The 27,318-nt window shown below is 39.5% G+C and overlaps 2 protein-coding genes across 5 annotated transcripts in view; both read left to right on the forward strand.

Moving 5' to 3' along the window:
• The first annotated feature begins 263 nt into the window (after positions 1–263).
• On the forward strand, positions 264–13,546 carry rb1cc1 (RB1-inducible coiled-coil 1). 2 transcript variants are annotated; one of them, XM_054741058.2, is made up of 23 exons: positions 264–480; positions 1,591–1,723; positions 1,807–1,933; positions 2,023–2,193; positions 2,462–2,664; positions 2,749–3,151; positions 3,236–3,406; positions 3,888–4,072; positions 4,156–4,342; positions 4,467–4,548; positions 4,644–4,708; positions 5,162–5,265; positions 5,340–5,466; positions 5,547–7,468; positions 7,556–7,742; positions 9,846–9,954; positions 10,088–10,370; positions 11,967–12,015; positions 12,104–12,151; positions 12,486–12,544; positions 12,750–12,877; positions 13,045–13,115; positions 13,242–13,546. In XM_054741058.2, the coding sequence occupies exons 2-23, from the start codon at positions 1,653–1,655 to the stop codon at positions 13,317–13,319; spliced, it is 4,830 nt and encodes a 1,609-aa protein (XP_054597033.1). In that variant the 5' UTR covers positions 264–480; positions 1,591–1,652; the 3' UTR covers positions 13,320–13,546. The 2 variants fall into 2 exon arrangements, with proteins under 2 accessions (XP_054597033.1, XP_054597036.1); XM_054741061.2 differs by lacking the exon at positions 264–480 and adding an exon at positions 1,088–1,152.
• Positions 13,547–25,291: 11,745 nt separating this feature from the next.
• Positions 25,292–27,318, forward strand: part of st18 (ST18 C2H2C-type zinc finger transcription factor) — a 50,680-nt gene continuing 48,653 nt past the window's right edge. For all 3 annotated transcript variants that reach the window (XM_015956724.3, XM_015956726.3, XM_015956725.3), the window contains exons 1-2: positions 25,292–25,408; positions 26,398–26,572. In XM_015956724.3, coding sequence (XP_015812210.3) covers positions 25,355–25,408; positions 26,398–26,572 — 229 coding nt within the window. In that variant the 5' untranslated portion in view covers positions 25,292–25,354. The remainder of the gene's footprint in view (positions 25,409–26,397; positions 26,573–27,318) is intronic.

The raw sequence follows: 27,318 nt of genomic DNA on the forward strand, positions 1-27,318 counted from the left end.
TGAGCGTGCAGAGTCAATTAAAATCAGTCTTTCAAACCAAAATATTTATGTAATCAAATCGTTCATAATGTCAAGCTATAAGATTTAAAACTTCCGGACAGATGCTCACTCGGACCGTTCTGTCCGTAGGTCCTTTCCGCACGGATCGTTCACTGACTGCACATCGGCAGATGACAACAACAAAACAGCTACTGAGAGGGTGTTAGCGTAGTTAGCTATTGGAGATAAACAACTGTCTGTTGTAGACTGTCTGTTACCTAATCACCGCCGAACATCTACCTTATAAAACTATTATTAACATGTACAGGTAATAATGGTAAGTTATCACCTGGCTTAGTCCAGCCAACGTTAGCTAAGTGGCTCGGAAAGCTAACCCTGAAGAATGCCAAGCTTATACGTGTTAGCTAACTAGCTCATATGCTAGCTTGTTAGCTAACCAAGTCGCCCAGGCGAAGACCAATGAGATGCGAGAAAAGTGAGGTAAGAAGAATGTTGTTGTTTATTTAGTTGATTTAGTATGAAGTCTTATCTTGAAATCAACACATGCATAGGTAAGTAATATCAACAACCTACGTAAATGTTAATACACTTGTCAGTTTCATCGAAATTGAACGCTACCGTATAAGCTTGCCAGTCTCATTAGCTCAGAGCTAGTTAGCACAGGCAGACATAGCAGGTTATTATTTGACTATTTAGCTTGCTAGCAGCTGCTGGTGGCCACTTATTTGACTAGTCTCTCCAGAAGCCATCACGCTTCCAAACAGCAACAGTGTTTTCTCATTTCTTATTCGACCAAGTATAATTCTAATCAAATAGGCCAGTAGACGTAAAATCCGTGACAGTATTACACTTGTCACAGTTTTTTTTTTAATTTTGAGAGCAATATTGCGAGAGGCTACTTGTCGCTACATCATTATAACAGTTAATATGTGGCGCTAACTTTGTTTTTTTAAGATCTTAATTTGGTTTTTCTACCAGTAAAATTGTCTTGTCTAAGTCAATGCCAGCCAATTAGCCGTGTATTTGAAGGACTGCCTTTAATCAGGCCAGTATTTAGGTAACAACTGCTATAAGAGTTTGTCTAATCTGTGATGGTGACTCAGCTGCTGCTTCAGTGGACAAATAGAATTTCAAAAGTCAAAGTTGTTTCTGGTAAGAGTCTGATATAATAGTATAAAACTGTAAAATATTACTGTGCATTCTTACATGGGTACACTCAAACGATCAAATTGAAGTTGTAAAAAGTTCAAGTAGTTGTTTTTATTTTGTGTAGAACATGCTTACTTCCTGTTGATGTATTTTTTCTGATCTATTTGCTTCTATTTAATTTAATCAATCAGGCTTAAAAGTTTTTCCGTTGATCCATTTTCTGTTTTTTAATTATTATTCTTTTGTTTAGTATTTTTTATTACTGTTTTGCATTGTAACATCCTTCTCAGTTCTACAGCTTGCTTCACAGTGTTTTTATTTCATGTATCTCGTGAGTGGAGCTGGACTTAGACCTTGGGCAGCAGTTATAATTTGGTGAATGCAGTTAAGACTTAATTGTCAGTTTGCATCATCGTGTTTGTTTTTGTTGAATGTCTGCAGGTCTGTGGCACGGGACTAAATGAACAAGTCGGGCAAACTTGAAGAATTCTGGGAGCCTTACCATGAAGCTGTATGTGTTCCAGGTCAACAATGGCAGCACGTTGACATTTGACACCGACCTCGCTGTCCAAACGTGAGAAAATGATCTAAACCTAAACGATTCACAATTATTCATCCTCTTCATTTTACCCCAAAGTTCTGCGTTCTCTGTCTCAGTGTCCTGGAGCTTAAACATGCCATCCAAGCCAAATATAAGATTGCAGTTCAGCATCAAGTCCTGGTGGTCAATGGAGGGGAATGTATGGCTGCAGAGAGGCGAGTCTGCAGCTACAGTGCTGGCACTGTAAGTTTACACAAGATGTTTCTTGCTTCTGATTTTCATAGAGTGCTTACAGGAGAACGCGTAGCTGATGAGTCTCACTGGATTTTTAGGAAACCAACCCCATATTCCTGTTCAACAAAGAGATGATCTTGTCTGATCGGGATCCGACGATCCCCAAAACCACCTTCTCAATTGAGAGCGAGATTCAAGTAAAGGTGGAAGAGTCACTACTGATGCCAGCTGTCTTTCACACTGTTGCCTCACGAACACAACTTGCTCTGGTAGTTATTTGTTTCTCCTGTTAAAGATTAGCCTTTTTGCAGTTTCTAAATATAAAAAGAAATTGTTTATTTTACATATAGTAGATGTTTTGTGGCCAGAAACCTGCACATTTAGTTTGAATAACAAAAATATGCAAACCAAAGATGATATCAGATAATGTTATGGTCATGTGTTTCCCAGTGCTTTAGAGAAAATAGAAATAAATGTATTGAATGCTACTTTCTTGCTCCAGTTTTGGCTTTCTGACATATTTTATGACGTTCCCAGGAAATGTTCGAAGTTGCCAAAAAGCTTTGCTCTTTCTGCGAACGTTTGGTTCACGATGAACATCTCCAACACCAAGGCTGGGCAGCCATCATGGCCAATCTGGACGACTGCACTCTGTCTTATCAGAAGTTGCTGGTGAAATTCAATGGAGTGTACACAAATTATCAACAGGACTTGGAGGAAATAAAAGTGAAACTTTCAAAGTAAGTGTAGTTTTTTTATTATTATAATTTTAAGTTATTGGAAAACTAAGAGATTAAGTCTCTTATCTCTTGTCACGATTGCAGGTTGGGGACTTCGGTTTCTGTCATGGCTAGGATCCCTCTGCTGGAATGTTTGACGAGACACAGTTACAGAGAAAGCACGGAGAAGTCCAGTTCCACCCCAGAGAAGGATTCAGACGAGACAGAAGAAGAAAAATCCACCGACTCTGTGCTGTGCACCGCTCAAACCCCGATGCCCTCTAAGTCGCCGACGTCTTTGTCCACTTTGGGGACCGTCACATCTGAGCCAGATGGAGATCCGGAAGCGAATAAAATGACTGACAGCGGTGGGCTAAGAGCTGCGTTGTTAGACGATCTGGCCAGCCAGTCGTCGTTCAACGTCACGCTGTTAGACTGGATCAATGTCCAAGACAGACCTAATGATGTGGAGTCAGTTGTGAGGAAATGCTTTGACTCCATCAGCAGGGTGAGTCATCTAGAAATCCACACGAAAAAAATGGCTGTAGAATGCAAAGTGATAGAAATGTTTTTTCATGGAGATGTCTTTCAGCTCGACCCGCGGATCATTCAGCCTTTCCTGACCGACTGTCGGGACACAATTGCAAAGCTAGATAATCAGAACATGAAATCCATCAAAGGACTTGAAGACAGGCTATATGCTCTTGACCAAATGATTGCAAGCTGTAAGAAACTGGTGAACGAGCAGAAAGAACTTGCTCAGGTATGTAGAGATACATTTTTTATTACTATAATTTGCAACTTTTTCCATATTTTTTAATCATTTTCTTGATCCAGTATGTGCTAAAACGACCCTTTACACTCAGACCCCTACTACCCTCTTTGGCCAGAATATCACACTTGCAACTTCAGAGTGGTGGGTTGCCACCTGTTGGATTTATAAAAAGCTGAGCTGACATACCTGGCACTGCAGTCTGCTTCCAGCACGTTTCCTGCACGTTTTAGATCATGAACACGGCAAATTTGTTTAATTTAGGGATGGACCGTTCCTGCAGAAACTAATGAAGGCTGGGGAGGCATTTCAGCTCATAGTTTAAGGTGATAAAAAGAGAATGCACAGCGAGGAGATAAGTTTCACTTTTGGTTCTACTAAATGGACACTAGGGGGTGATGAAAGCAAGCCTAAACTGCCTACTCCGTTTAAATCGTCTTTAGAAGTTGTGCTTACATGTTTTCGCTTGCAGGGCTTTTTGGCCAATCAGAAGCGGGCCGAAAACCTGAAGGATACATCTGTTCTGCCTGACTTGTGTCTGAGTCACACCAATCAGCTGATGATCATGTTAAACAACCACAGGAAACTGCTGGACATTAAGAAAAAGTGCACCACTGCCAAACAAGAACTAGCTAACAACCTGCAAGTCAGACTAAAGTAAAACCGAATAGCTTCTCTCCTTTTCATTTGCATTTGTTTTTATGACTTTGTCTTAAGATGGAAACTTGCTGTGGTTGTAGATGGTGCTGCTACGTGATGCTTCATGCAGATCAGGATGGAGAGAAGCTCCAGGCCCTCCTGAGACTCCTAACAGAGCTGATGGAGAGGGTGAGGGTGGTGGAGGCCCTCAGCACGGTGCCCCAGATGTACTGCTTGGCTGTTGTGGAAGTTGTCAGGAGAAAAATGTTTATGCGCCACTACAGAGAGGTCAGTACAGAGTATCAGACCGTTTTAGCTTCCAGAGAGTTTTTAAGTTTGTTTTCATCTCTTAATATGGTAGAATATTCTCCTTTACTACACCTGTCTGAATCTTTCTTGTCATTCCTGTCAGTGGGCGAACGCACTTGTGAAAGATGGGAAACGACTGTATGAGGCAGAGAAGTTCAAAAGGGAATCTTTTGGGAAGCTCTTCAGTAAGTTTTCTTTTTACCTCCTTTGGTTTCTCTGAAATAATCAGCGTCTTTATTCAAACCAGCAGTCACGTGTCCCGTATTTCTTTGTAATTTAGGAAAGTCTTTCCTCCGAAATCGGTTGTTTAGAGGACTTGATTCATGGCCTCCAACTTCGTTTTGTGTAAGTTTGATTTGTATTTTATATTTGCTAATAATCTCTGATAGAGGTAGACCGATATATTGGGCCGATATTCACCGTTTTTTTTTATACTTCACCATTGGCCGATATTTGTCATTGGTAAAGCTGATTTAAAGTCAGGCACATCCTCGGGCAGCCCAGTGCTGTTGTAGAATTAAATTTAAACGTTCACTAGTGACATTTGCATAATAAATACTCTAAATTAACTTTATTCAGCTGTCTGATTGTATTAGTGACATTTTAGCATGAAAATAATGTAGAAAATGTCTATAGATATCATAAAAATCTGCAGTACATATTGGCCATTGGCTGACCATGTCTCCTAGACATTGGCATCAGTATCGGCAAATAAAAAAACAATATCGGTCGACCTCTATTCTCTGAGCACGTCAGCAATTCTACAAAGTTTCTATAACTACAATGTGATTCTTGTAGACGCGGCGGCCCAGAAGGTTTGATGACGAACTTCCAGACATCTCACTTGATGACCTGCAGTACTTGAAATCCTGTTGTCCTGTGGAGGTGCAGCCATTTCTCATGTAAGTCGCTACTCCTGACACGGGTGCGGTGCGTTTCATATTGGGTTCTGATCACTGTGTGTTTTTCTCTGCAGGGTCCCCACCATGTGTGACTTTGAACCTTTAAATCACCACATCGAGTCTCTTCATCAACTGGTCCAAGCTGCTCAGAGTGTGGATGAAATGTCTCAAACCATCACTGACCTGCTCAGTGAGCAAAGGGTAAAGCACATTTTTATGTCACAAAGTGATGCCAAGTGACCTTTTCTGCCATTTTACAACCATTTGGTTTCTCTTTTTAGACCTCCTCTTCGCTCATTACTCTAAGATCAAGAGCATTAACTCCACAGTCCGAAGGAAAGTCGGGGACTGTAACCCCCATGTCCTCTAAAACACCTCCTTCTCTTAGCCTTCAGGGGCCCAGCTGCCAGCCCCTACATGTACCCATCCCAGCTCCTTTAGAGGATTTATCCCCAGACAGCATTGATGCACAAACATTTGACTTTGAAACCATCGGCCACCCCAACATGGATCCAGTCCTGCAGCAGGGATCCCTCGACTTGGACTCTCTTGCGGAGAGCCCCGAGTCTGACTTCATGTCTGCCGTCAACGAGTTTGTGATCGAAGAGAACTTGACCTCCCCCAATCCCATCAGCGACCCCACAAGTCCAGAGATGATGGTGGAGTCGCTGTACTCCTCAGTGATTAACGCTATCGACAACAAGCGAATGCAGGACACCACGACACTCGCCAAGGAGAACTTGAGGATTTCTGAACTCAAAAAAGTTGCGGAGAAGTACAGAAGTGCTGCAGAGGAATCCCACTCTAAGTTAAGAAGTGTAAAAGATGACCTCTTCTACCTAAGAGGTCTGGTATCAAAAGAGCAACATGACTTTGGGATCATTCTGCGTGGTTTGAGTTTGGAAGTGCGCGCTACGGTGGATGACATTTGCCATACACGGGAGACCGAGTTAAAGGAGCAACATCAAGTTGAGCTTCTGATTCTTCAGCAAGAGCACAAGAAGCAGGTTCATATACTGGCGGAGGAGAACCAAGTCAACCAGAAGATTGTCAGAGACGTCCAACGTGCAATGCTGGAGCTGGAGGGGCTGATGGAGCGCAAAGAGAAAGAGCTTACTCAGCTGGAGAATGAAAAAGAGCGATGGGGAGAAAAAGAGAGTAACCTCACTGATAAGATCAAAAACTTTGAGCAGATTATCAGCGATCAGTCTGAAGAGATCAAGACGCTTTCAGCCTCAAGGGAGTCTCTGACCAGCCAGCTTGGAAACCTGCACTTTGAGATTGAACGCAGTCAGCAAAAGATCCGGCAGGAGCTGGAAGCCGTTGCTCAGTGCAGCTTAAAGGAGCTGGAGGACAGGATGAAGCAGGAACACAACTTGGAACTGGAGAGCCTGAGTAAGAATAACCAAGAGGCTTTGGAAAATCTCGCTGCGGAGAATAACGCAAAGTTAGCGGAGGCAGCTGATCACCACGCCACCACCATTAAAGGCAAGGATGCACAAATGATTGACCTGGAAGCTCAAATCACTGAGCTTTCAGAGCTTCGCTGCAAACTAGAGGTGGAGCTGGCCCTTAAAGAGTCTGAGACTGAAGAAATTAGGGTCTTATTTGAAGAGGCCAAAGTTCAACAGGCAGAGGCTGTAAACACCCAAATCGAGAGTGAGACCAAAGTACTTAGAGACAAGCTGGCAGGTCTGGAAAGACAGCTTCAAGCTAAGAATGAAGAGTATGAGGTGGGCCTAGCGGAGCTGAGAACTCTCATGAGGATTGAAAAGGACCACTGCATCTCTGAGCTGGTGGACAGGCATGAAGAGGAGGCCGCTCTACTCCAGAGCAAGCTCTTAATCCTGCAGCAGCAATCCCAGAATGCTGAGAGAAGCCACACTGAGGAGCAGCAGAAACTCAAAGAAGAGTTGCATCAGCAAGTGGCTGCGCTCAGCGACCAAAATGAAAAGCAGAGGAGCTTCCAAGAACTGGAGCAGGAGTTGAGGACTGTCATCAACCGTCTGCAGGCAGAGAATGAACTACAGGCTAAAAGAATAGAGCAGGACAACCAGAGAGTCCAGGAGGATGTAGAAAACGATGTTGTTGCACTAGATGTCTTTAAAGAGTTGGAGCAGGAGAAGGAGGCGATGGAGAAGAAACTTTCAGAGAAAATTAGACAACTTGAGAAAGAGCTTCAAGAGAAGCAGTCTTTAAAAAGGTAAACTCCGTCTGTTTCTACAAATGTGTTTCAATCTCTCAGACACTACCGTTTTGTCAGGAATCATCTTAGCTGTGTGTGTTTTAGTGATGAAGGGTTGTCGCTGTACGCTGAGGGCCATGCAGACGCAGGAGCACCCTTGTCTCTGGACTCTGCTTTACAAGAGCGCCTGCAGCAGGAGAGGGCCTCGCTGCAGACGCAGCTGGAACTCCTGGAGAAGAAGAAGAATGAAGAGATTCAGAACCTCAAGACTTCACTAATTGCAGAGCAGCAGGTTCGTTTTTAGGTTGTAAAACATTCTTAAAGGGACTTTACAGAGTTTTGAATTTTTATGCTCGCGATTGCCCCCTCAGGCCAAAAGCGTAACGGCAGTTTCAATAGTAGACTCGTGCACGAGGCGCGCATGCTGTATGTGCACACTCCTTAACGAAAATAACAGCCGAGACTCCCTTGTGTGTGTGTGTGTGTGTGTGTGTGTGTGTGTGTGTGTGTGTGGTGGTGGTGGTGGTGGTGGTGGGGGGGGGGGGGGGGGGGGGGCAGAGGACAGGAGAACATGCAGCTAATTAATTAAATAATTTGGTTCTGTACCTTTCTCTTCAGCACAGCCGACAAAGGTTTAAGATGGGTCAGTCCTCCTGCATGCTCAGATCATTCCCTTCCCTTGCTTGAAAAATTGTTCCAAAATGAAAGTTGAACCCACATCTTTTTTTTATCTGTGAATTCAATGCCGTTCGGCGAGTATCAAATAAAAATTTGGGTATCTTACTGTAAAAAAATATATCATTAATGTAAAAAAGAAACTCTAAATTATGTTCGCATCAAGAATCGACCCCGGATCCTCTGCACGAGAGTCCAACGTCTTACTAGGCGAGCTAAAGCACCAGTGATGTCCTTTGTATCTAACATTTATATCCTTGATGACATCTGAAACAACATTCAAAGAACGGTTCGGAGGGCTATGCCTGAGCGTGAACGCGCATGAAGCAGCCTGCTCGACCCGAGCATCTCTTTTTCTGTGATTTTACAGAAAAACAGGCAATCACAGTAAAAATCCCAGGGCTCATTCTACAGGACCAGGGCATTGCAGGAGAATGTATGAAGAAGAAATTTATTATTTCTATACATGTTTTGGCTGTCAAACTTCCATAATGCCCCTTTAAGGCTGTTTGGATTGTTTTTCTAAAAGCTACTAACCACACAAGAAGTTAAATGTGTGAAATCTGCTAGTTGGAAACAGCACAGTCTCAGGTGAGCCCTTTGTGTGACTATATGAGTCAAATAAACATTGCATGGTCTGGAAAAAGTCACCGCCTAGATTACTGAGGAAAATTACTGCAGTGCTTCCAAAAACAATATTTTCTTTACTCCAAACAGATATAGCAAGTCATTGATTATTACTCAAACAACCAGGTTGCAGTTTTTCACAACCAGAGAGAACAAATACGAAAATATCTAAAATGACTGCAGTAATGTTTTCTTTGAATCATTAATGAGACCTGGCGGGAATGTGCTGAACCTTCGGCTTGAGGGATGAAATTGCCAAGTTTTTAATAATGGGAAAAAAAGTTTTAACTTTTTTAAAATGAAAATAAGTTTATAAAATAAAAATTAATAAGAACAAATGATGATTAATAATAGAATGAAAAAATAAAATAAAGGAAAAAGGTAATAAAATTCTTTAAAAAACAACCAAAATATTAAAATTTAAAAGATAATTAAATTAAAATAAAATGTAAAGAAATAAACTTTTTAAAATGGAAAAATACAAGCAAATACAATGTATTAAAAATAAATGATGAAAGATGATTAAAATATATTTAAAAATTAAAATCAATTCAAAAAGGAATTAGAAACTTTTTGAAAATGAACTGAAAAATAAGAACTAATCTAGTTAATTTAAATAAATAAATGATGAAAAATTATCTAAATTAGTAATTAAAAATATAATTAAAATTGTTTATTTTTCAGTTTTTTAAACAAATTAATTAGAAATGTGACCATTTGTTGAAGTCAAACAGAAAGCTATCAACTAAAGAACTTGTCTGTGTTGAGTAACTGAAAGTAAAACATTATTTAATAAAATATTGTTCAACTCTAATTTATCCGCTTGACATTGAGGCCAATCAATTCAAAAGGCTTTGATTTGCTAAAGAACACAAAAGTTTCATTCTAGGAATGGAAAAGGGTCATGTGGTCTGAATCCAGACTGTTTTAGGGTTATGGGATGTGTGCTTTTAAACGCCTGTATACGAATCCCATGAACTTGAGCGTGAAAATTACCACTGATGTATGGAGTCCTCCAATTCAAATTATATCCAGTCACTTGTGTTTTAAACCAAAATTTACCTAATGTGAACTTTTTCCTGCAATTTCTTAGACAAATTTCAACACAGTTCTCACCCGAGAAAAGATGAAGAAGGAGCAGATTGTCGGTGAGCTCACGGAGAAACTGCAGACTGTTACTCAGCAGCAGGAAAAGGACAAAGGTAAGAGCTTTACTGTCAAAACAGCGTGGCTTGTCAAAAAAGATGTTACTGGAAAGTATGCACCAACTAAATAAACTGTTTCTGCATGTAAAGGACATGAGTAATCTTTATGGACTCATTATTTCTGATCAAGGTCTGATAGAGACGCTGTCCGAGGACCGAGCTAGTCTGATGCAGGAGAAGAAGCAGCTGGAGGAGGAGCTAAACCACCTGCGCAGCACTACGCTGGTGTCCTCAGCTTTCTTTGCCCCTAATCCCTCTGGTCCAGATGTCTCAGATGCTGGAGCAGCAGCAGCCAGAGCTCTGCCCGTGGCTGAGGCCTTTGAGGCCATGTCTGACGCCGACAGGCTGGCCTCTGTGGCGGCCATTCGAGATGACGTCGATTCAGCAGTGGAAGCCAGCATGGTGGCCGTCCAGTAAGCCATTAGTGTTTACATTTGAGATGTGCTCCTTAGAGTGGGCTCTAACGTGTCTCTAAAGTACGATTAAGACCAGGGTTCGAATTATGGGGCAGCCAAAGGGGGAAGCCTAATTTATACTTCTCCGACTGCGTCGGGACGGAGACGCAACGTCAGTTATGTGTCGACACAAGATCCCTCCAACGTGCTCGCAGAGGAAGACGGAGACATGCCCCAATTTTTAGCTATCTGTCGAAAGAGACCGATAACGCAAGCTTGCGATTGATTGGTCAGGACGCTGCTTCCTGTAAATTTGTCAATAGCACCATCTTTGCAGCTTCGAAAAGTAAAGACATATTTAGCGGCAGATACGGAACAGATTGAAGAACGCATCGTGGAAAAAGTCAGCAAATATGAACACTTATTCACTCGTGACTGAAGGAGTACAAAGATATTTTATTTATTTATGTATTTAACTTATGTTTTTCAGGAGGATAAACTGCTTGAGATGTAACATCTCGTTTTCAAGCAGGTCCTCCTACAACACAACCAATAACAAATAAGGTGGCAGAGTTAGAAAGTTATAACAGACTTAAAAAAAAAAAAGAAAAGAAGGAAAGTAAATAAATAATAGTAAAATTAACGATATCTATCTATCTATCTATATATATATGTATATATATATATATATATATATATATATATACATATACATACACACGTAAATATAAACACATAAGCATGGATACATAGATACCCACACGTGTACATACGTACATACATACTTATATACAAAATTAAATTAAATAAAACTGCTGTGAGACAGAGAAATAAGGGCAAGAAATTACAGCAAGCGTTTTATTTGTGGACAGAAAAGACGAGAAGCGTGCGTTTAGAAGAGGTGGAGGGGAATGAGGGACATATTTGTTCATGTTAAAGTCTCTGAAATGCATTAAAACAATAGAAACAATAGTAAATACACTATCGTGGACCGGATACGTGACTGTAATGGTTGCAGGAAAACCCAGAATAGCCCTACGTCCTCTGTTGTCCCGGCGGGAAATTGTTTTGCAACAATCCTCAGGTGACTGAGAAGTCCGAAAGCAAGACGTCTTTGTCGATGTGTGTGCGTCTCCGCCTCGCAGAGCTGACGGAGAAGTATAAATTAGGCTTAAGGCTACACATTCTCATGCACTGGTCAGCACAGTGAGTTGTTTCAAACGAGATGTTGTCCGTGATGCAAAGTCTGTGTGCAAGAGCAGTTCATCTGCAAGATTAGATTTGAAACAGAAATTTAGATTTGCATCAACATATTTCAAAGTAGAAAACAGATGAGAGTAAATGGTCTTAAAATCTCATCAAAAGAAATCATGTTTACAATTAAAATTTAGTAAATCTAGTTCCAAAGTTCCAACTGTAGCAACGGTAAAGGATTTCAAGGGTAGCTTCAAGGGTTAGACGGCAACTTTTGACAGCAGAAAGAAGTCAAGCTAGTGTCAAGAGTTTATTGTATGTTTTTCTTGTTTTGATTAATCAAGATAAAAACGATGACACTTTCTTAGTTTCTTTAGTTAGTCCTTTTGTAGTTGACAACTATTGTTATTTTAACTGTAGTGACAGCATGATGTCTGAGGAGAAACAACGGATAATCTTACTTGAGAGGGTGAGTATACATCCTGGATTTATGTGGTGACCACATGGAAAGTGTTGCTTTTCTGTGCCAGTGACTGACGATCTCTTAAACGTTTCAGACGTTACACATGAAGGAAGAAGAAAACAAGCGCCTCAGCCAAAGACTGGTCAGTTAATCAGCTTCGCCACTAGGTGGCAGTAGCATCAAAGAGTAAAACTGCTTTTGAAGGCTAAATCTTAATGAGAAATGGAGGTTTTGTAAAATGTTCCATAATGTGTGCAAAGTGCTAAAATTTCATTCCACCTTTATTATTTAGAAACATAAACAACTATTAATGAAAATGTAAAAAAATGTTTTTGTGTTTTTTTTAACAAAGCACAAAGTTTTAATCATATCTAATTCTAAGATGTGTCCTAAAATGTTGTTACATAGATCAACGTTAAATGCTTTTCTCCTCCTCCTTAAAGCAGCATTTTGCCTGATTTCTGTCCTTTTTGCAGATGTCTCAAAGCATGTCGTCCGTGTCATCGCGGCATTCAGACAAAATCGCCATCAGAGAGTAAGTGAATAATAAAATAACTGACGGCATTAGCATGTCCTCACCAATTTGAATTTTAACAATTATGTTTTCAGCTGAAACTCATTACATGCGGTGTAATTACACACCTTATTATATTATTATTACCATTATGGTGTTGTTTGCACTTTGCAGAACTTGGTGTCATCATCTCTTTGTCTGTTTGTTCGACCTTTTTGTGTTTCAGTTTTCAGGTTGGCGATTTGGTTCTAATCATCCTGGATGAAAGGCACGACAACTACGTGTTGTTCACCGTCGGTCCCACGCTTTACTTCCTCCACTCAGAGTCTCTCACCGCACTGGACCTCAAACCAGGTCAGCGTCTTTCAAACCTTCTGAAATCATTTGTTTTATTGTTTACAAATAATAGAGTAAGGCATATTAGAGTTGATCATAGTCATGCTTATTCTGTTAAATAAATCGGTTATGGATTGTTTGCTATTCTTGCTTACTTACTGAATAATTTTTGTCCTGATATTAAGCATCAGGGACCTCCAGACGGCCATGGGTTCTTGGAAAAGTGATGGAGAAGGAGTATTGTCAGGCAAAAAAGGTGCTTAGAACTTTTTAAAATCCTTTTTCTAAACTATGTATTTAAAACAAACAAAATAAACCTCACTGAATATAAGTGTTTTTCTCCCCAATCATGCTTACAAAGTTGTCTTTTCTTCATCTGCAGGCCCAGAACAGATTCAAGGTTCCTTTAGGAACAAAGTTCTACAGAGTGAAAGCCGTTCCGTGGAACAGAAAAGTATAATAGCCAAGTAATGAGCCCAAAAAAGTACATTTATTTTAATTTTTGAACAGAAGCATCTTGTTTCCGAACTTTAACAGCAGAAGACCTTACAGATTTAAAGACTCGACATCAACATCATGTTTTGTTTTTTGCACTTATGTTCAAAATCTCACCTGCTATCACATTTTCTTTTAAATCCAGATTTGTTTATTGTGGACCAAATGCTATTAATCTTCTTGGGGCATTTGCCCGCTACACTGTGGCATTGCCCCCCCCCCCCCCCCCCCCCGACCTGTGTGGAATTGAACCGAATTTGGATGTTAAATATTAGTTCTCATTATCAGCATTTGTCCTCTTGTGGAAAAAACACTGTCGTTATCATAATCATTGAATACAATTTATAATAAATGTTAATGGAGGAATGTTCACGGCATGCATATTGGAATATTTTCTTTCATTTACTTACCAGATAAATGTTGTAGTTGGAAATGTAGTTAATGCTGTATGTTACTCACAGCCAGTATCTGCCGATACTGAGGTGTACATTATGACTGACTGAAGGAAGCAGTCGTCTTTGCAATCCTCGAAATGCACTTTGAAAAGCAACGCTTTTGTTAATTTGAAAAAGGGAAGTTAACTGAGCTGTTTGAACTAAGTAAATATATCAGCACAAACTTCTCGTTATCATAGATTATTGATATGTAGAAAGGAAAAACATCGTGACTGTGTTTCATTATCGAGAGACATTGTATATTACGCATAAAAAAAATCACATGTAACAATAAATGACTGTATTGTAAAGGATAGAGTTTTGAAACAATAAAGGATTGATCCCCAAGAGACTGTTTACTTTTATTTTGACAATTTTTATATAAACTAACTTTTTAATAAACTAAAGAAAAAATAGAAATCAGTTTTTTTAAATCAAAAAGGTTAAAAGCTCTGGTTTAGATTTTGTAAAATATTTTAAAAAGGACAATTCAGGCTTTCTTTTCACGCAGCAGCAGAGCATAGTGATGTTGCGGGAATTTCCTGTGGACTCGGAGAGAAAAAACTGTGTAAAATAGCACAATCTATTGTGTTCATTTGATGTAGCATTTTTATTTTTTCGCTTTGTGCAAATATAAATGCTGGCACTCGGCTGCAGGAAACAGACTTCAAAAAGGCTTCTAAAACGGGGCCCAAGAACGATGCGGCCCTCATGGAGAAGGAAGCCCACCAACATCACTTTCCCAGTTCACAGCGGGGAGCATAGCACTCTCTACCATGTGGGTCTAGGGGTGTTTTAACAATGTTTAGCTCTATTTTCTCCATTTAGCATAAGCCTGTTGTCACATTTGGATGGCTCCTTCATAAATTGATGGTGTGATTCCTACAATTTCGGGACAGGCCTGAATGACAAAATATGCAACACAACATTTGATACCGAGGTGGCTGGCAAGCACCAACCATGTGCACTGGACAGGCTCTTAGTGTAAATGTTTACAACCCCCCACTGAGCTCAGTGCTGCTGGGAGTCAGGCTCATCAGGCTGAATGAGATTTAACATTGCCATGTGTAGTCTGTTGCTACTTCCGCTGTTAAAACTGCTTTTAACTCACTGTTTGGTTTTCATCACCAAACCCTCTGATATTAAGCAGCATGCAGATAAAAATGTGATCCATACGTATTAGTTTTTCAATATGCTTGTTTTCTTGACATACAATTTAAAAAAAATTATGTAAACATGTTTCTAAATTGATCCCAAGAGCCAAAGTGTTTTATTACAGTAAATAAATGTGTTTGTGTTTCTCATACACTCGTGCATTTGACAATTATTTTCATGTAATTTACAAAAATAGTTGCGTAACATTGGATTAGAATGCTGACAAATATTTTTCTAGTTCAAAATTAAAGTTTAAAAACAATCTTTCCACTAGCCATGCAGCGATATGAAATTTTAGGCCAATACCAATATTAATATCACTCCTATGGTTGATAACTGATATTTGCCGATTCATAATATATATATATATATATATATATATATATATATATATATATATATATAAATACATATATATATATATATATATATATATATATATATAAATATATATATATATATATATATATATATATACACACACACACACTCAACAAAAATATAAATGCAACACCTTTGTTTCTGCTCCGATTTTTCATGAGATGGACTTAAAAACCTAAAATTCATTCCAGATACACAATATTACCATTTCTCTCAAACTTTGTTCACGAGTCAGTCTAAATGTGTGATAGTGAGCACCTGTGCTTTGCTGAGATAATCCATCCCACCTCACAGGTGTGCCACATCAAGATGCTGATCTGACATCATGAGTAGTGCACAGGTGTACTTTATACTGCGAGGCGTCCTTCCAGTGTTATGGCCCTTGCCTCTGGAACGAGTTGCCAGAGGACCTCAGGGCTGTAGAGAACGTAAATGTTTTTAAGTCCAGGCTCAGGACCCATCTTTTTAGGTTAGCTTTTATCTAAATATTTACTACAGTTTTATTTCTCGTTTTACATGATTATATTTTATTGCTTGCTTTGCATGTTTTATATGATTTTATTTATTACTTATTTTCTAACTTTTGTCCCTAATATTAGCTCTTTTATTATATTTTTACTCATTTTAATCCAGTGTTTCCTCTGTAGGGGCCCTCTGCCCCGGGAGCGGTGGTCGACTGTAGCTTCCTGGGTGCTCTATAGGTAGTGTTTAAGTGGAGGTGGGGGTCTATGCTCCTCCTCCACTGAGCGCGCTGACTTAGTGTGGAAGACCTGATGCTGCCTGGGCAGACGGCTCCTCTGATGGCGTTTCCTTACCTTACCTACTTGGCTCATCTGGACTCAGCCAAATATAATTTTTACTTGTATGTGTGTGTGGGTGCGTGTGTGTGTGTGTGTGTGCTTGCATATGTCTGTTAATGTTTTTAACCTGTTATGGGAATCTGGGGTCATTTTGTAAAGCACTTTGAGTAGCACTTTGTTTGAAAAGCGCTTTATAAATAAATCTGATTGATTGATTGATTATACTGCCCACAATAAAAGGCCACTGTGGAATGTGCAGTTTTTTGCTTTATTGGGGGTCTGGGGACTCAGAACCGGTCAGTATCTGGTGTGACCACCATTTGCCTCATGCAGTGCAACACATCTTCTTCGCATAGAGTTTATCAGATTGTCAATTGTGGCCTGTGGAATGTTGATCCACTCCTCTTCAATGGCTGTGCGAAGTTGTTGGATATTAGTGGGAACTGGTACACACTGTCGTATACGCCGGTCAAGCACATCCCAAACATGCTCAAAGGTTGACATGTCCGGTGAGTATGCTGGCCATGCAAGAACTGGGACATTTTCAGCTTCCAAGAATTGTGTACAGATCCTTGCAACATGGGGCCTTGCATTATCTTGCTGAAACATGAGGTGATGTTCATGGATGTACGGCACAACAATGGGCCTCAGGATCTCATCACGGTATCTCTGTGCATTCAAAATGCCATCAATAAAATGCACCTGTGTTCTTCGTCCATAACAGATGCCTGCCCATACCATAACCCCACCACCACCATGGGCCACTCGATCCACAACATTGACATCAGCAAAGCGCTCACCCACACGACGCCACACACGCTGTCTGCCATCTGCCCTAACAATGTAAACTGAGATTCATCTGTGAAGAGAACACCTCTCCAACATGCCAGACGCCATCGAATGTGTGCATTTGCCCACTCAAGTCTGTTATGGCGACGAGCTGGAGTCAGGTCAAGACCCTGATGAGGACGACGAGCATGCAGTTGAGCTTCCCTGAGACGGTTTCTGACAGTTTGTGCAGAAATTGTTTGGTTATGCAAACCAATTGTTTTATCAGCTGTCTGAGTGGCTGTCTCAGACGATCTTGGAGGTGAACGTGCTGGATGTGGAGGTCCTGGGCTGGTGTAGTTACACGTCGTCTGTGGTTGTGAGGCTGGTTGGATGTACCGCCATATTCTCTGAAACGCCTTTGGAGACGGCTTATGGTGGAGAAATGAACATTCAATGCATGAGCAACAGATCTGGTTGACATTCCTGCTGTCAGCATGCCAACTGCACGCTCCCTCAATGCTTGTGGCATCTGTGGCATTTTGCTGTGAGACAAAACTGCACATTCCAGGGTGGCCTTTTATTGTGGGCAGTATAAGGTACACCTGTGCACTACTCATGATGTTGGATCAGCATCTTGATGTGGCACACCTGTGAGGTGGGATGGATTATCTCAGCAAAGCAGAAGTGCTCACTATCACACATTTAGACTGATTCGTGAACAATGTTGGAGAGAAATGGTAATATTGTGTATCTGGAATGAATTTTAGGTCTTCAAGTCCATCTCATGAAAAATCAGAGCAGAAACAAAGGTGTTGCGTTTATATTTTTGTTGAGTGTATATATATATATATATATATATATATATATATATATATATATATATATACACACACACATACATACATACATACATACATACATACATACATACAATAAAGGCCAAAAGTTTGGACACACGTTCTCATTCAATGTGTTTTCTTTATTTTCATGACCATTTAAAGGGGGCCAACAAGTGCTAAACACCTCTGGGAACTCCTTCAAGATTGTTAAAAAGCCATTTCAGGTGACTGCCTTTTGATGCTCATCAAAAGAATGCCAAGACTGTGTAGAGCAGTAATCAGAGTAAAGAGTGGCCATTTTGCAGAAAATAGAATATAAAACATCAGTTATTTCACTTTTATTGGTTAAGTACATAACTCCACATGTGTTCATTCGTAGTTCATGCCTTCAGTGAGAATCTACCAATGTAAACGGTCATGAAAATAAAGAAAACACATCGAATGAGAAGGTGTGTCCAAACTTTTGGCCTGTACTGTATATGTGTGTGTGTGTGTGTGTGTGTGTGTGTGTGTGTGTGTGTGTGTGTGTGTGTGTGTGTGTGTGTGTGTGTGTGTGTTTGATTACTATCACTGTCACATGACTAAACAATTACACATCGTTACCCTCTGAAACAGATTCATAAACAGAAACAATATGGGAAAAAATCAGTTGTTAATATTGGCCCAGTGTCACTTATCGGACCGATACCGATAAATTAAAAAATGCTTAACATCGGCCAATACCGATACTGATGCCGCTATATCGTGCATCCCAACTTTCCACCACTGATTTTCTCAGAGTTTAAGAACTTATTTTTTATGCATCTTTTAAAATCCTCCTTATAGTCAAATTTGGATTTGAAATCCTAAAAATGTTGAACAAACAGAGTTAATCTGCAAAATCAAATAAAAGCTATTTTATGATCAAAATGACCAAACTTTATAGTGACTGATATCACTTTCAGTACATATTAAAAAGATGCATTTAAAAAACTATTTAAAATTCAAATGTTATTTTACTCAATTTTGGAATAAAATTACAGTTTACTTTTGAAAAACTGAAATAAAGTAAATTAAACATAACAGACTCAATACAGTTCCACATAAAAAAAACAATGACTTATTTTGCCAGCATCATTGAAAAGTTAGACGTTTTCTGCACAAAAGTCTGGATCCAGTATTTGTCCAGACAGATAATCTGATGCAGCTTTTTAAAACACCTTCATCTGAAATACAAAGACTTGTTAAAATGGCTTTTCTTTTCATGTCAACACCTTCTAAAGGCACAAAATTAAGATTTAGACGAGTGAATGTAAAATATCAAACTGGTGTCAGAGTGCCTCGCGGTCTTAGATTGTGCCCCTTTTGTCACTGATATATGCCGGATTTGAAGATAATACACAAGTTTTGTCTGATTTCCCTAAAATCTCCCCGACAGGATCCAAGGATTGATGGCACCGCAAATAAACAAGCATTATCTGAGGGGGTAAATATATGCATGAACTTCAAATGATGGATAAATGAAAATAAACAGAGGAGCCTCAAACACAACACTTATATTTTCTAAATCTAAATGGAGCGAGTGTGTTGAAGAAGAGCCAAGAGGCATTAAGGGGCTGAAACTGCAAACCAAGGAGTAAATCGACTTAATGCTGTCACATTTCCACCCCATTCATGCCAACGAAAAGGGTTAGGGAAAGAGATTAGATTATATATTTTCTGTCAGGGCCTGAAGAGACCAAGTAGAGAACTTCACCTAAACAGAACGATGATCAAACAGACATGCTTTAACAGACATGCTTCATAATCTCATCCGGTATTGTCCCCCCCCCCCCCGGCCGCCTTGACTACAGGTTCAGCAACAAACGGAGACAGCGGCAGATTAAATGTGTGATGAAATGTCTGAGAAATATGTGAGAATGCGCAGTATAAGAAAGGTTCTACCCACATGACTAACATAATCACTATTAGTAACACATATCTACATAAATACGATAATTCAAAATTTAAACACATTCATTGGCCTCATGTTGGAGATCGGAACCGTCTGATGGCATAGTTTTATGGATAATTACCGCTACAGAGATAATGCGGCATTTGAAAAGGAAAGCTTTGAGGTATCTCCACTCTCTGGGAAGAAAGTGCGTAGGTTTGGGTCGTGCATCTGAGCTGTGCCCAAAAGGCAAATGGGTGGAAAGTTTGGTGACAAGCATCCAGGCGTGCAGTTAACAAGATTGCATCTGGTGAGCAGAAAGTGTAGGATCGAGGCTTTACTTACTTGAAGGAGAAATTATTTTCACATTAGGTTGAATGGCACCAGTAATCCGTCCAAATATAGACAGAACTATTTCTTTTTCAGTAGAAAAATAATTATTCAAACACCCTATAGTGCAAATCCCCTTAATTTAGTGCATGACACAGATATTTTTTTTTCATTTCCTAACCACAGAACAAAACAGAACAGAATCCAGTAAACATTAAAATCTGTTGTTTTATTTTGGTAATCTGGCTGCTTACTGACAAGAAAATAATCAATACAAATAGTTCTGAAGTGTCTGAAAATAGACGGGCGATTTAAACTGTAACTAACAGCCATGCATTTCTCAGCTGCAGTGCAGTGTTGAGGAAATGACACCAGCTTTGATGGGCTGTATAGCTTTTGAGATGAGCCTCTTTATGCCGCTTGCAGTTCCATTATGGCTTTGTTCGAAAGCTTGTTTACCTGCTGATAACATACACTGGTGGATTCAGGAGTACCGATCCAAAATCTGCTGCCAAAGTCACTCAAGTCTCATTGTACTGCAGGAGGGGAAAGAATGAAATGTTTATGCGGAGGGGAATGCAAATGCTAAATGTGAAATCAAACTATGAGACCAATAAGGGATCAGAACAACTTTGCCAGGTTTTATTTTTAGCCCAGTTGCAATGCAAAGGCTTTGTCGAACACTCTTCACTTTAGCCTCTGTGCATGTGTGAGTTAAGGTTTTACTCAGAGATGCTGTTCCAGTTTAACCAAAAACGAGTAAAACTGTAATTATTTCTAAAAACAATAAATAAATAAAATCTACGGGTCAAACGGAACAATCTTGGACTTAAGCAAAGGAAAAATAGGAGGCTGAATCTGGTGCTGGTAGTCTGTGATAATGCTTGATACCAAATCAGCAGCAGATCAAATACCGATCATCAAACCTCATCGTTGTACATCACTGAAACATTTTTGGATTTTGCTATTAGAGAAACTATGGTCCCGGGTCAAAGGAATATTCCCTTAGTTTGCACATTAAAGTGGATTTGCTAGACCCTTGTTAGCCACGCATCCCCATGTAGGCATGTCTCCAGGGGGCCAGCGCGGCCCCACAGACGGGCAACTAGGGGGCCAGGTGACCCTGTCTCTGAGGTTAGCAGGAAACACTAAAGAGGGATGGGCCGGGAGCTGAGGAGCCACTGAGTGCGAGTGTGCAAGGCTGGTGATGGCAGCTGTCAATGGTTTGGAAGGAGAAGCAGACAGATTGTGCGTTCTGTTGGTGCAGCCAGTTCGCCACCTGGCAGGCTTTTCCTTGTTAGAACTTCTTGCCGTTTCTGTTCTCATCAGAGAAATGTTTTTTTTCCTCTTATCCTCTATGTTCAGGGGAAGTTAAATTTGTTAGAATGTTTAAAGATGTTTAATTAAATTGTTTGTGCTATTCTCTGTGCATTGCACCGAACTGGAGTGGCTTGTTTTATGATCAGATTTATTTTTAAAAATAGGCTTATTCATTTATTTAAACCTACCTTGCTCTCTACACTATGGTAAAAACATCTAAATACTTTTTTTTTTAATTACAGATACAGACTTAAACAATCCCCTTTTCCTTTTACCTCATGCTGCATTATTTACCTTTTTTTAAAGAACAAGAACGTGTTTTCAAGGGGTTGGATCTGCTTAAAAAATAACCTGTAACTTTCAAATCCCATCATAACCATAAATTCTGCTTCATGTTGTTTAGTTGTTGTGCAAAATGCAAAGAGAAAGCTTGAACAGCTTAAAAGTACATTTCGAAAATCACATTTGGCAGTCGGTCCTTGTTCCAACAGGATTAAAAAAAAGTCTTTCATTTGATATAAATATATGCAAAGAGAGTGGTGTGGTGATCTGGGTGCCAGAGGTGGTGCTTTACTCTGGATATTCTGGCTTGGGCCTGTAAGGGACATAAATTAACATGAATTAACACATGCATGCAATAAGAAAATAATTAATTCAAGTTATCAGTCACCTTTTCCATTCCAGGAATCTGATTGACAAGATAAAGTAATGTGCAAACTGCTTTTCAAAGCTAACAGCCTGGAGCACCCCTCCTATTAGTTAGTCATTCCCTCAGTATCACACCCGGAATCTGTCATTTCACAATTTTCTCCTATAATGCATATGTGCCGCTCTCACCACTCCACTACAGCAACTGCCATCTAACAAGTTGACACAGAGAATGATACAATTCACGTCCAGTATTCGGTTCCATACACAGCAAGCATCTGAGGCAGACGGGTCAAGAATATGGTACATTCTGTTCTCTCTCAAAATCGCTTTTCAGGACTCTCAGGGAGCTCGCTTAACCTGATCCGTGAAATCCTTCACCTATGAGGAAAAAGATGCAACATTTTCCCTAATTTTAGGATAAAAGAGTGTTAAAAATGCTTATTTGTGCAACATTCACCTACAAGGACAACTTAAATAAATGAAACATAACTTTCTAAAAAAAATAAATAAATAAATAAACCTGCTCTGCTTATGAGGCTTTTAATCACTTTTGCTTGTGAGGATCATCAACCTGCAGCATGAAGAACAATGTCATCGTGGCTTAGGGCACCATGTGGCGACAGAAAGATGTCATTAAACCTGACAAAAGAAGGGTCATTCACTGAAAAAAATGGTTTGTTTGATTGAAAGTCCACAATTTGACTTGTAAATGCTTTTTTCATTAGAGATCGATTCTTACTGTCAAAATGGAACAAAATGTTTAATATGCACCACATTTTTTGCCTGAATAAAATAATATTTTATTTTTTAAACTAATGTTATAGCTTGAAGTAATATTTGGTTAAAAAGGAATAATGCGTACCAAGAAGCTAATAATCTGAATTAATAACTCTATCAGTTCTGCCAAAAACTGCTGCCGTTGTTACTTGTTTTACTGAAATATTTGCAGATATCTTCATAACAGGAATGTAAAGAAATTGAAACGCATTTAAAGACCAATGACGCATAAAGTATCTATATGACAAAACACATATTCAACACATTTTTTAAAAATTTAATAGCATAATATGCAGTTTGGCAAAATTTTTGCAGCATCATAACCTTTATAATTATAATTTAAAGTAAAACAAAGACAGTTAAATTAGAAATGTGGTTTAATAAACAGTAAATATGGTTTATTAGCTTTATTTTTTAATTACTTTTCATATAATTGACAATGAAAAAAGTTGTGTTTTGTTTAATTAAATCTACTTTTAGCTTTAAAGGAGACATATCATGACACTTTTTCTAAAGTTACATAATATTAAAGTTTGATGGTCTATAGAAAAAGGTTTGTGAAGTTCTTTGCACTAAATTCCTCTTGCATAAAGCAATTTCAGCAGGTTTATTCTTGAGTTGTTGAATGAGTCGTTTCAGGGCGTTGTCACTTTAAGATAGCAAGCTAGAGCTGGCCACACCCACCCCACGCTCATTCTTCTATGAGCTGAGAAGCTCAAATATCTGGGAGGGGCTTGGAGTAGAGCCGCTGCTGCTGGAGGAGCAATAGGATTTTCAAACTCAAGTTAAAAATTTCAGAAATCAAAGAGGCCATTTAAAGAATAAACAAAGGAAATGAACCCAATCATGTGTTTCAAAGGTTATGGGTGTGTTTCTACTGAAAAAGTATATAAAAGTAAAAAGCTAGAAAAATTGGTTATTAAAATGGTTTTCTGGTAAACCTCAAACTATGTTTGTGTGTTTCAGAAGTTTTATGGTACATGAGTAAATTTTAGACTTTTATTTTGAAAACCTGAGAAAAGTTCTTTGAATTTCACTGTGGAAAAGTAACCATTAACAACACCTTGTATTTGATTAAATACCTAAAGAGCAAGTCACCCACAAAACAACTTTTTTTTGCTGATAAACTATATAAATGAGTGTGTAATCGTGCTGAAGGCAACTGTAGTCAGAAATTTGGCCTAAAACTGCCAGTGTTGTGCTGTCTTCAGGTAAAAACTCTGCACTGCATTTGAATTTAAATCTGCCATCGCTATTGGCTAAGAGGTACACTATGACATTGGCTGGTACATTATGATGTCACATTGTCATTGAGAGCCTGTTTATGTGTATAGGGAGCCTATGTCTCCTCTCTTTTCCGTCGGCTCATGGGTCCCCGGAAGAACAAAAAATGAATGCAAGTCAACGGGGCTAAAAACGCAGTTTTCTAATCTGTTTTGCCTTAGACCCTAGATCACACATTTGTTGTACTGCAATTTAAATGAAAAGTAATGATGGGTGTTTCGACTATGCTAGTCACGTGCATTGAGATTTATCAGCTTGTAAAAGTTCGTAATTTGCATGACTACACATCAGAAATCGGCATGTCGCATATGTGACGTCACCACATAATCTCCTTTCCCCAAGGTAGCTGCTACTTACCAAATGACCAGATTTATGGTGTTTCTTTCCTCCTGTGGAAAGTTAGCTGAACTTACGGCCCACTTCCCTCAGCTTTCTCCGTGTCTGGTTTGATGACGTCACTATCATGATGCGCAGTTGTAGTCCTGGACTTATTTTCACACAAAACCTAAAATAGTGTTTTCACCTGTTCGAAAATAAGCGCGTTCTTGGTATCAAAATGTGTCTTTAAAATTCACAGATATCATGTGTGAAATCCATGGCACAAAACGAGCAGAATTAGAAAATAGCAGTTTTAGCCCCGTTGACTTGCATTAATTTTTTCGTTCTTCGGGGACACATGGTCCGAAAGTAGGTGGGTGTGACTTAGGCTCCCTATTTGTTAGCGGCTCCGCCTTCTCGGTCTGCCAGGCAACAGCATTTGTTACATTTTTCAAACAGAAAGTGGGAGTTGAGTAAGACTCTGGTAGGGGGTAACTTGCTCTTTAACTCTTCCAGTTTATTATAAAAGCAAATAAACCCACTCAAACCTAGGTTACAATAATACAAAACAAAACAACTACAGATTGTCCAACTTTTTGTAAGGGAAATAATGCTTTGGTTGTTTTCTCACAGTTTCATTTGCATAAACATAATGAGCTCTGTTTTATCATAATGAAGTTAAACCGAGTGGTATCATGCTGTCACGTTGGTTTCAGGTCATATAATATAATGAAATATGGGGAAGGAACTTTTCTAGAGGGAGATGCACAAAAGTAGTTCTGTGTCCTGAGTGTGGTGTCAGCCGGTCCCCGTCCCCGTGGCCCTCGCTGTCCACGCCTGACGGGAAACTGACTGCAGCTCAGGACATGGCCCCGTTTGTTCACCGTCCCCCCACTCCCTCTGAAAAGAGTTATGCTGTCTGTTTTGAATGGACAGCGTTTTTCTTTGTGTGCTCGATCAAAACAGAGAGCAAAGTTAGTCAGCAAGTTGCATAGCTCCTGCATTCTGGTTCTTCAAGCCTCTTTTGTATGAAGTTTAGCACAATGTTTTACACAGTGTTTGACCTGAATGGCGCGCTGGAGGTAGGAGCATTTTCCCAAACTATAAAACAGAAATGGGTAGAAAGTCATTTATATTATCTTTTTTTTTTTACTCTGTCATGTTTCTGCGCTTAGAATAACAAACAACTTAGCTGTAATGCTAAAATTCACAAAGTGCACCACGGCTGAAATATTTATACGCTTTTATCTGATCTATTTCCTAACCACAAGGTATTCGCCTGTGAATCCCTGGCACTTTTGATATTACCTGAAGGCAAATGGTATATAGATTTACACAAGTTATTTACAACAACAGCCAAGCCATTCCTCTGGAAACTAGGCTGCAGATCAAAGGATTGTTTTGATCTCTACTTAGCATATTTGTTTAACCTAGCCAGTGATTCTGAAAAGTGCACAAGCTTTTCGGTGATATGCAGAGCACCCTTTATCCGTCTTTTTCTTCTGTTAGCTATGGATTTAAGTACTTTCTGTATTTAGGAGACAACTGGATTTGCCAGCTTTTGAAATTTAGTTGCCCACTGCTAGCAGTCTTGGCACTCAGAAATAGATAACTAGGTATGTTCCACTGCTAATCCTGATCGGCCTTGTAATAGTATTTGCGGACTGTAGAGCACTCAATTAGGGCATAATGTGCTATTTTTATTTCCTTTAAGTTGGATTAAATGTGAATACATGTTTGTTTTTTCCCCCTCCGTTTCCATCTAGTGTTTACTGTGGCGGTACTTTGAAAAGTATTGTTTTATGCCGTTTTATTCAGCACAACTCTTTTCCGCACAGGATTGCAAAGTGTCAGGAGGAAAACAATGTCCAAGCACTCTAAAAAAGAATGCCAGGGTAATCAGGAAATTTTCTAGAATGCTTGAGAGAATGCATATGCACACAATGCCCTAATTCTCTCTTACTTTGGGTTTGGGAAAGATGAGCCCAGGTTTATTGAGAGCCAAAAAAGGGGGCAGATGGCTCACAAGAGGGATAAACCTGGGAAGTCATGCTGTAAATGTGTTTTACAGAAAACAATGAAAGGAGCGGACAAAGCGATTGTGGCAAAGTCCTTTGGAAAATGGAAAAGCAGCTCTCTAAGGTCCAGGACCATGGAGAAGCCGGATGAGCCATCCGAGGAGAGTAAGGAGGCGAATCTTTCCAATTGCACCTGTGAAGACCCCCAACTCAACAAGAAACCAGCTGGTAAAAAGTACTTTATTATTATTTTTCCATTTAGAACCCACTGCTTCTCCTGCTTTATTTTACTTGTGGCCATTTTAATTATTATTGAGGTGACTTCTTTTTCATTTTTCTTTTTCTTTTTTTATTTTTTTGACTCTTTGGCCTGCCATATACGGTGAACAAACAAACCACATTGTTGGGCAGTAGAATTCCTTTTGAGGGAAAGTGTGTCTCCGATGATACAGCGTTGCCAGAAAAAGACAAAGCGAAAAATAGCAAACACAAAAACAGTCACAGGTGCATGGGAAAAAGAGAGAAGCGAGTGAATGGTCACTGTGGTCCCCAGGAGGTCTTTCAGTGTTAGCCAGTTCGGTGGGTGGACTTCTGACAAGGATGCTGGTGAGCAGCCAGGTGGAGTGTGTAACTGAGAATGCTCCTGTTTATTCTTTTCACATGCTAATGTGGCTCCTGTGTGACTTTAATGCAGCAAAAACTTTTTCTTGGACTTTACATTTTTTGTTGTTCCAAAACCCTCGCTTGTATCACAGCCGCGGATTGATTCAAAGACTCTTTTATAAGACTTTGGGACCGTGCCAAAGGTGGAGATACATTAACTGAGGCGTGCATGAAGGAAGGGGAGAAATGCACTGGGGGATTATTATTTTCAGCAAACTGGTACAAATTAACATTTAAGCAATGTTATACCACAATTTCATCCAAAGCTTTATTATAAGACATCCTTTAAAGGGGCAATAAGTAGGAATTTT

Source organism: Nothobranchius furzeri, chromosome 11, assembly GCF_043380555.1.
Source record: "Nothobranchius furzeri strain GRZ-AD chromosome 11, NfurGRZ-RIMD1, whole genome shotgun sequence".
Classification (NCBI taxonomy): domain Eukaryota; kingdom Metazoa; phylum Chordata; class Actinopteri; order Cyprinodontiformes; family Nothobranchiidae; genus Nothobranchius; species Nothobranchius furzeri.

Excerpts from the sequence above, each read along its gene's own strand:
- rb1cc1 (XM_054741058.2), top strand. The coding sequence starts at position 1,653 with ATGAAGCTGTATGTGTTCCAGGTCAACAATGGCAGCACGTTGACATTT. Across the intron at positions 5,266-5,339 it reads GAGGTGCAGCCATTTCTCAT|GGTCCCCACCATGTGTGACT; the intron begins GTAAGTCGCTAC and ends TTTTCTCTGCAG. Across the intron at positions 13,116-13,241 it reads AGTATTGTCAGGCAAAAAAG|GCCCAGAACAGATTCAAGGT; the intron begins GTGCTTAGAACT and ends CTTCATCTGCAG.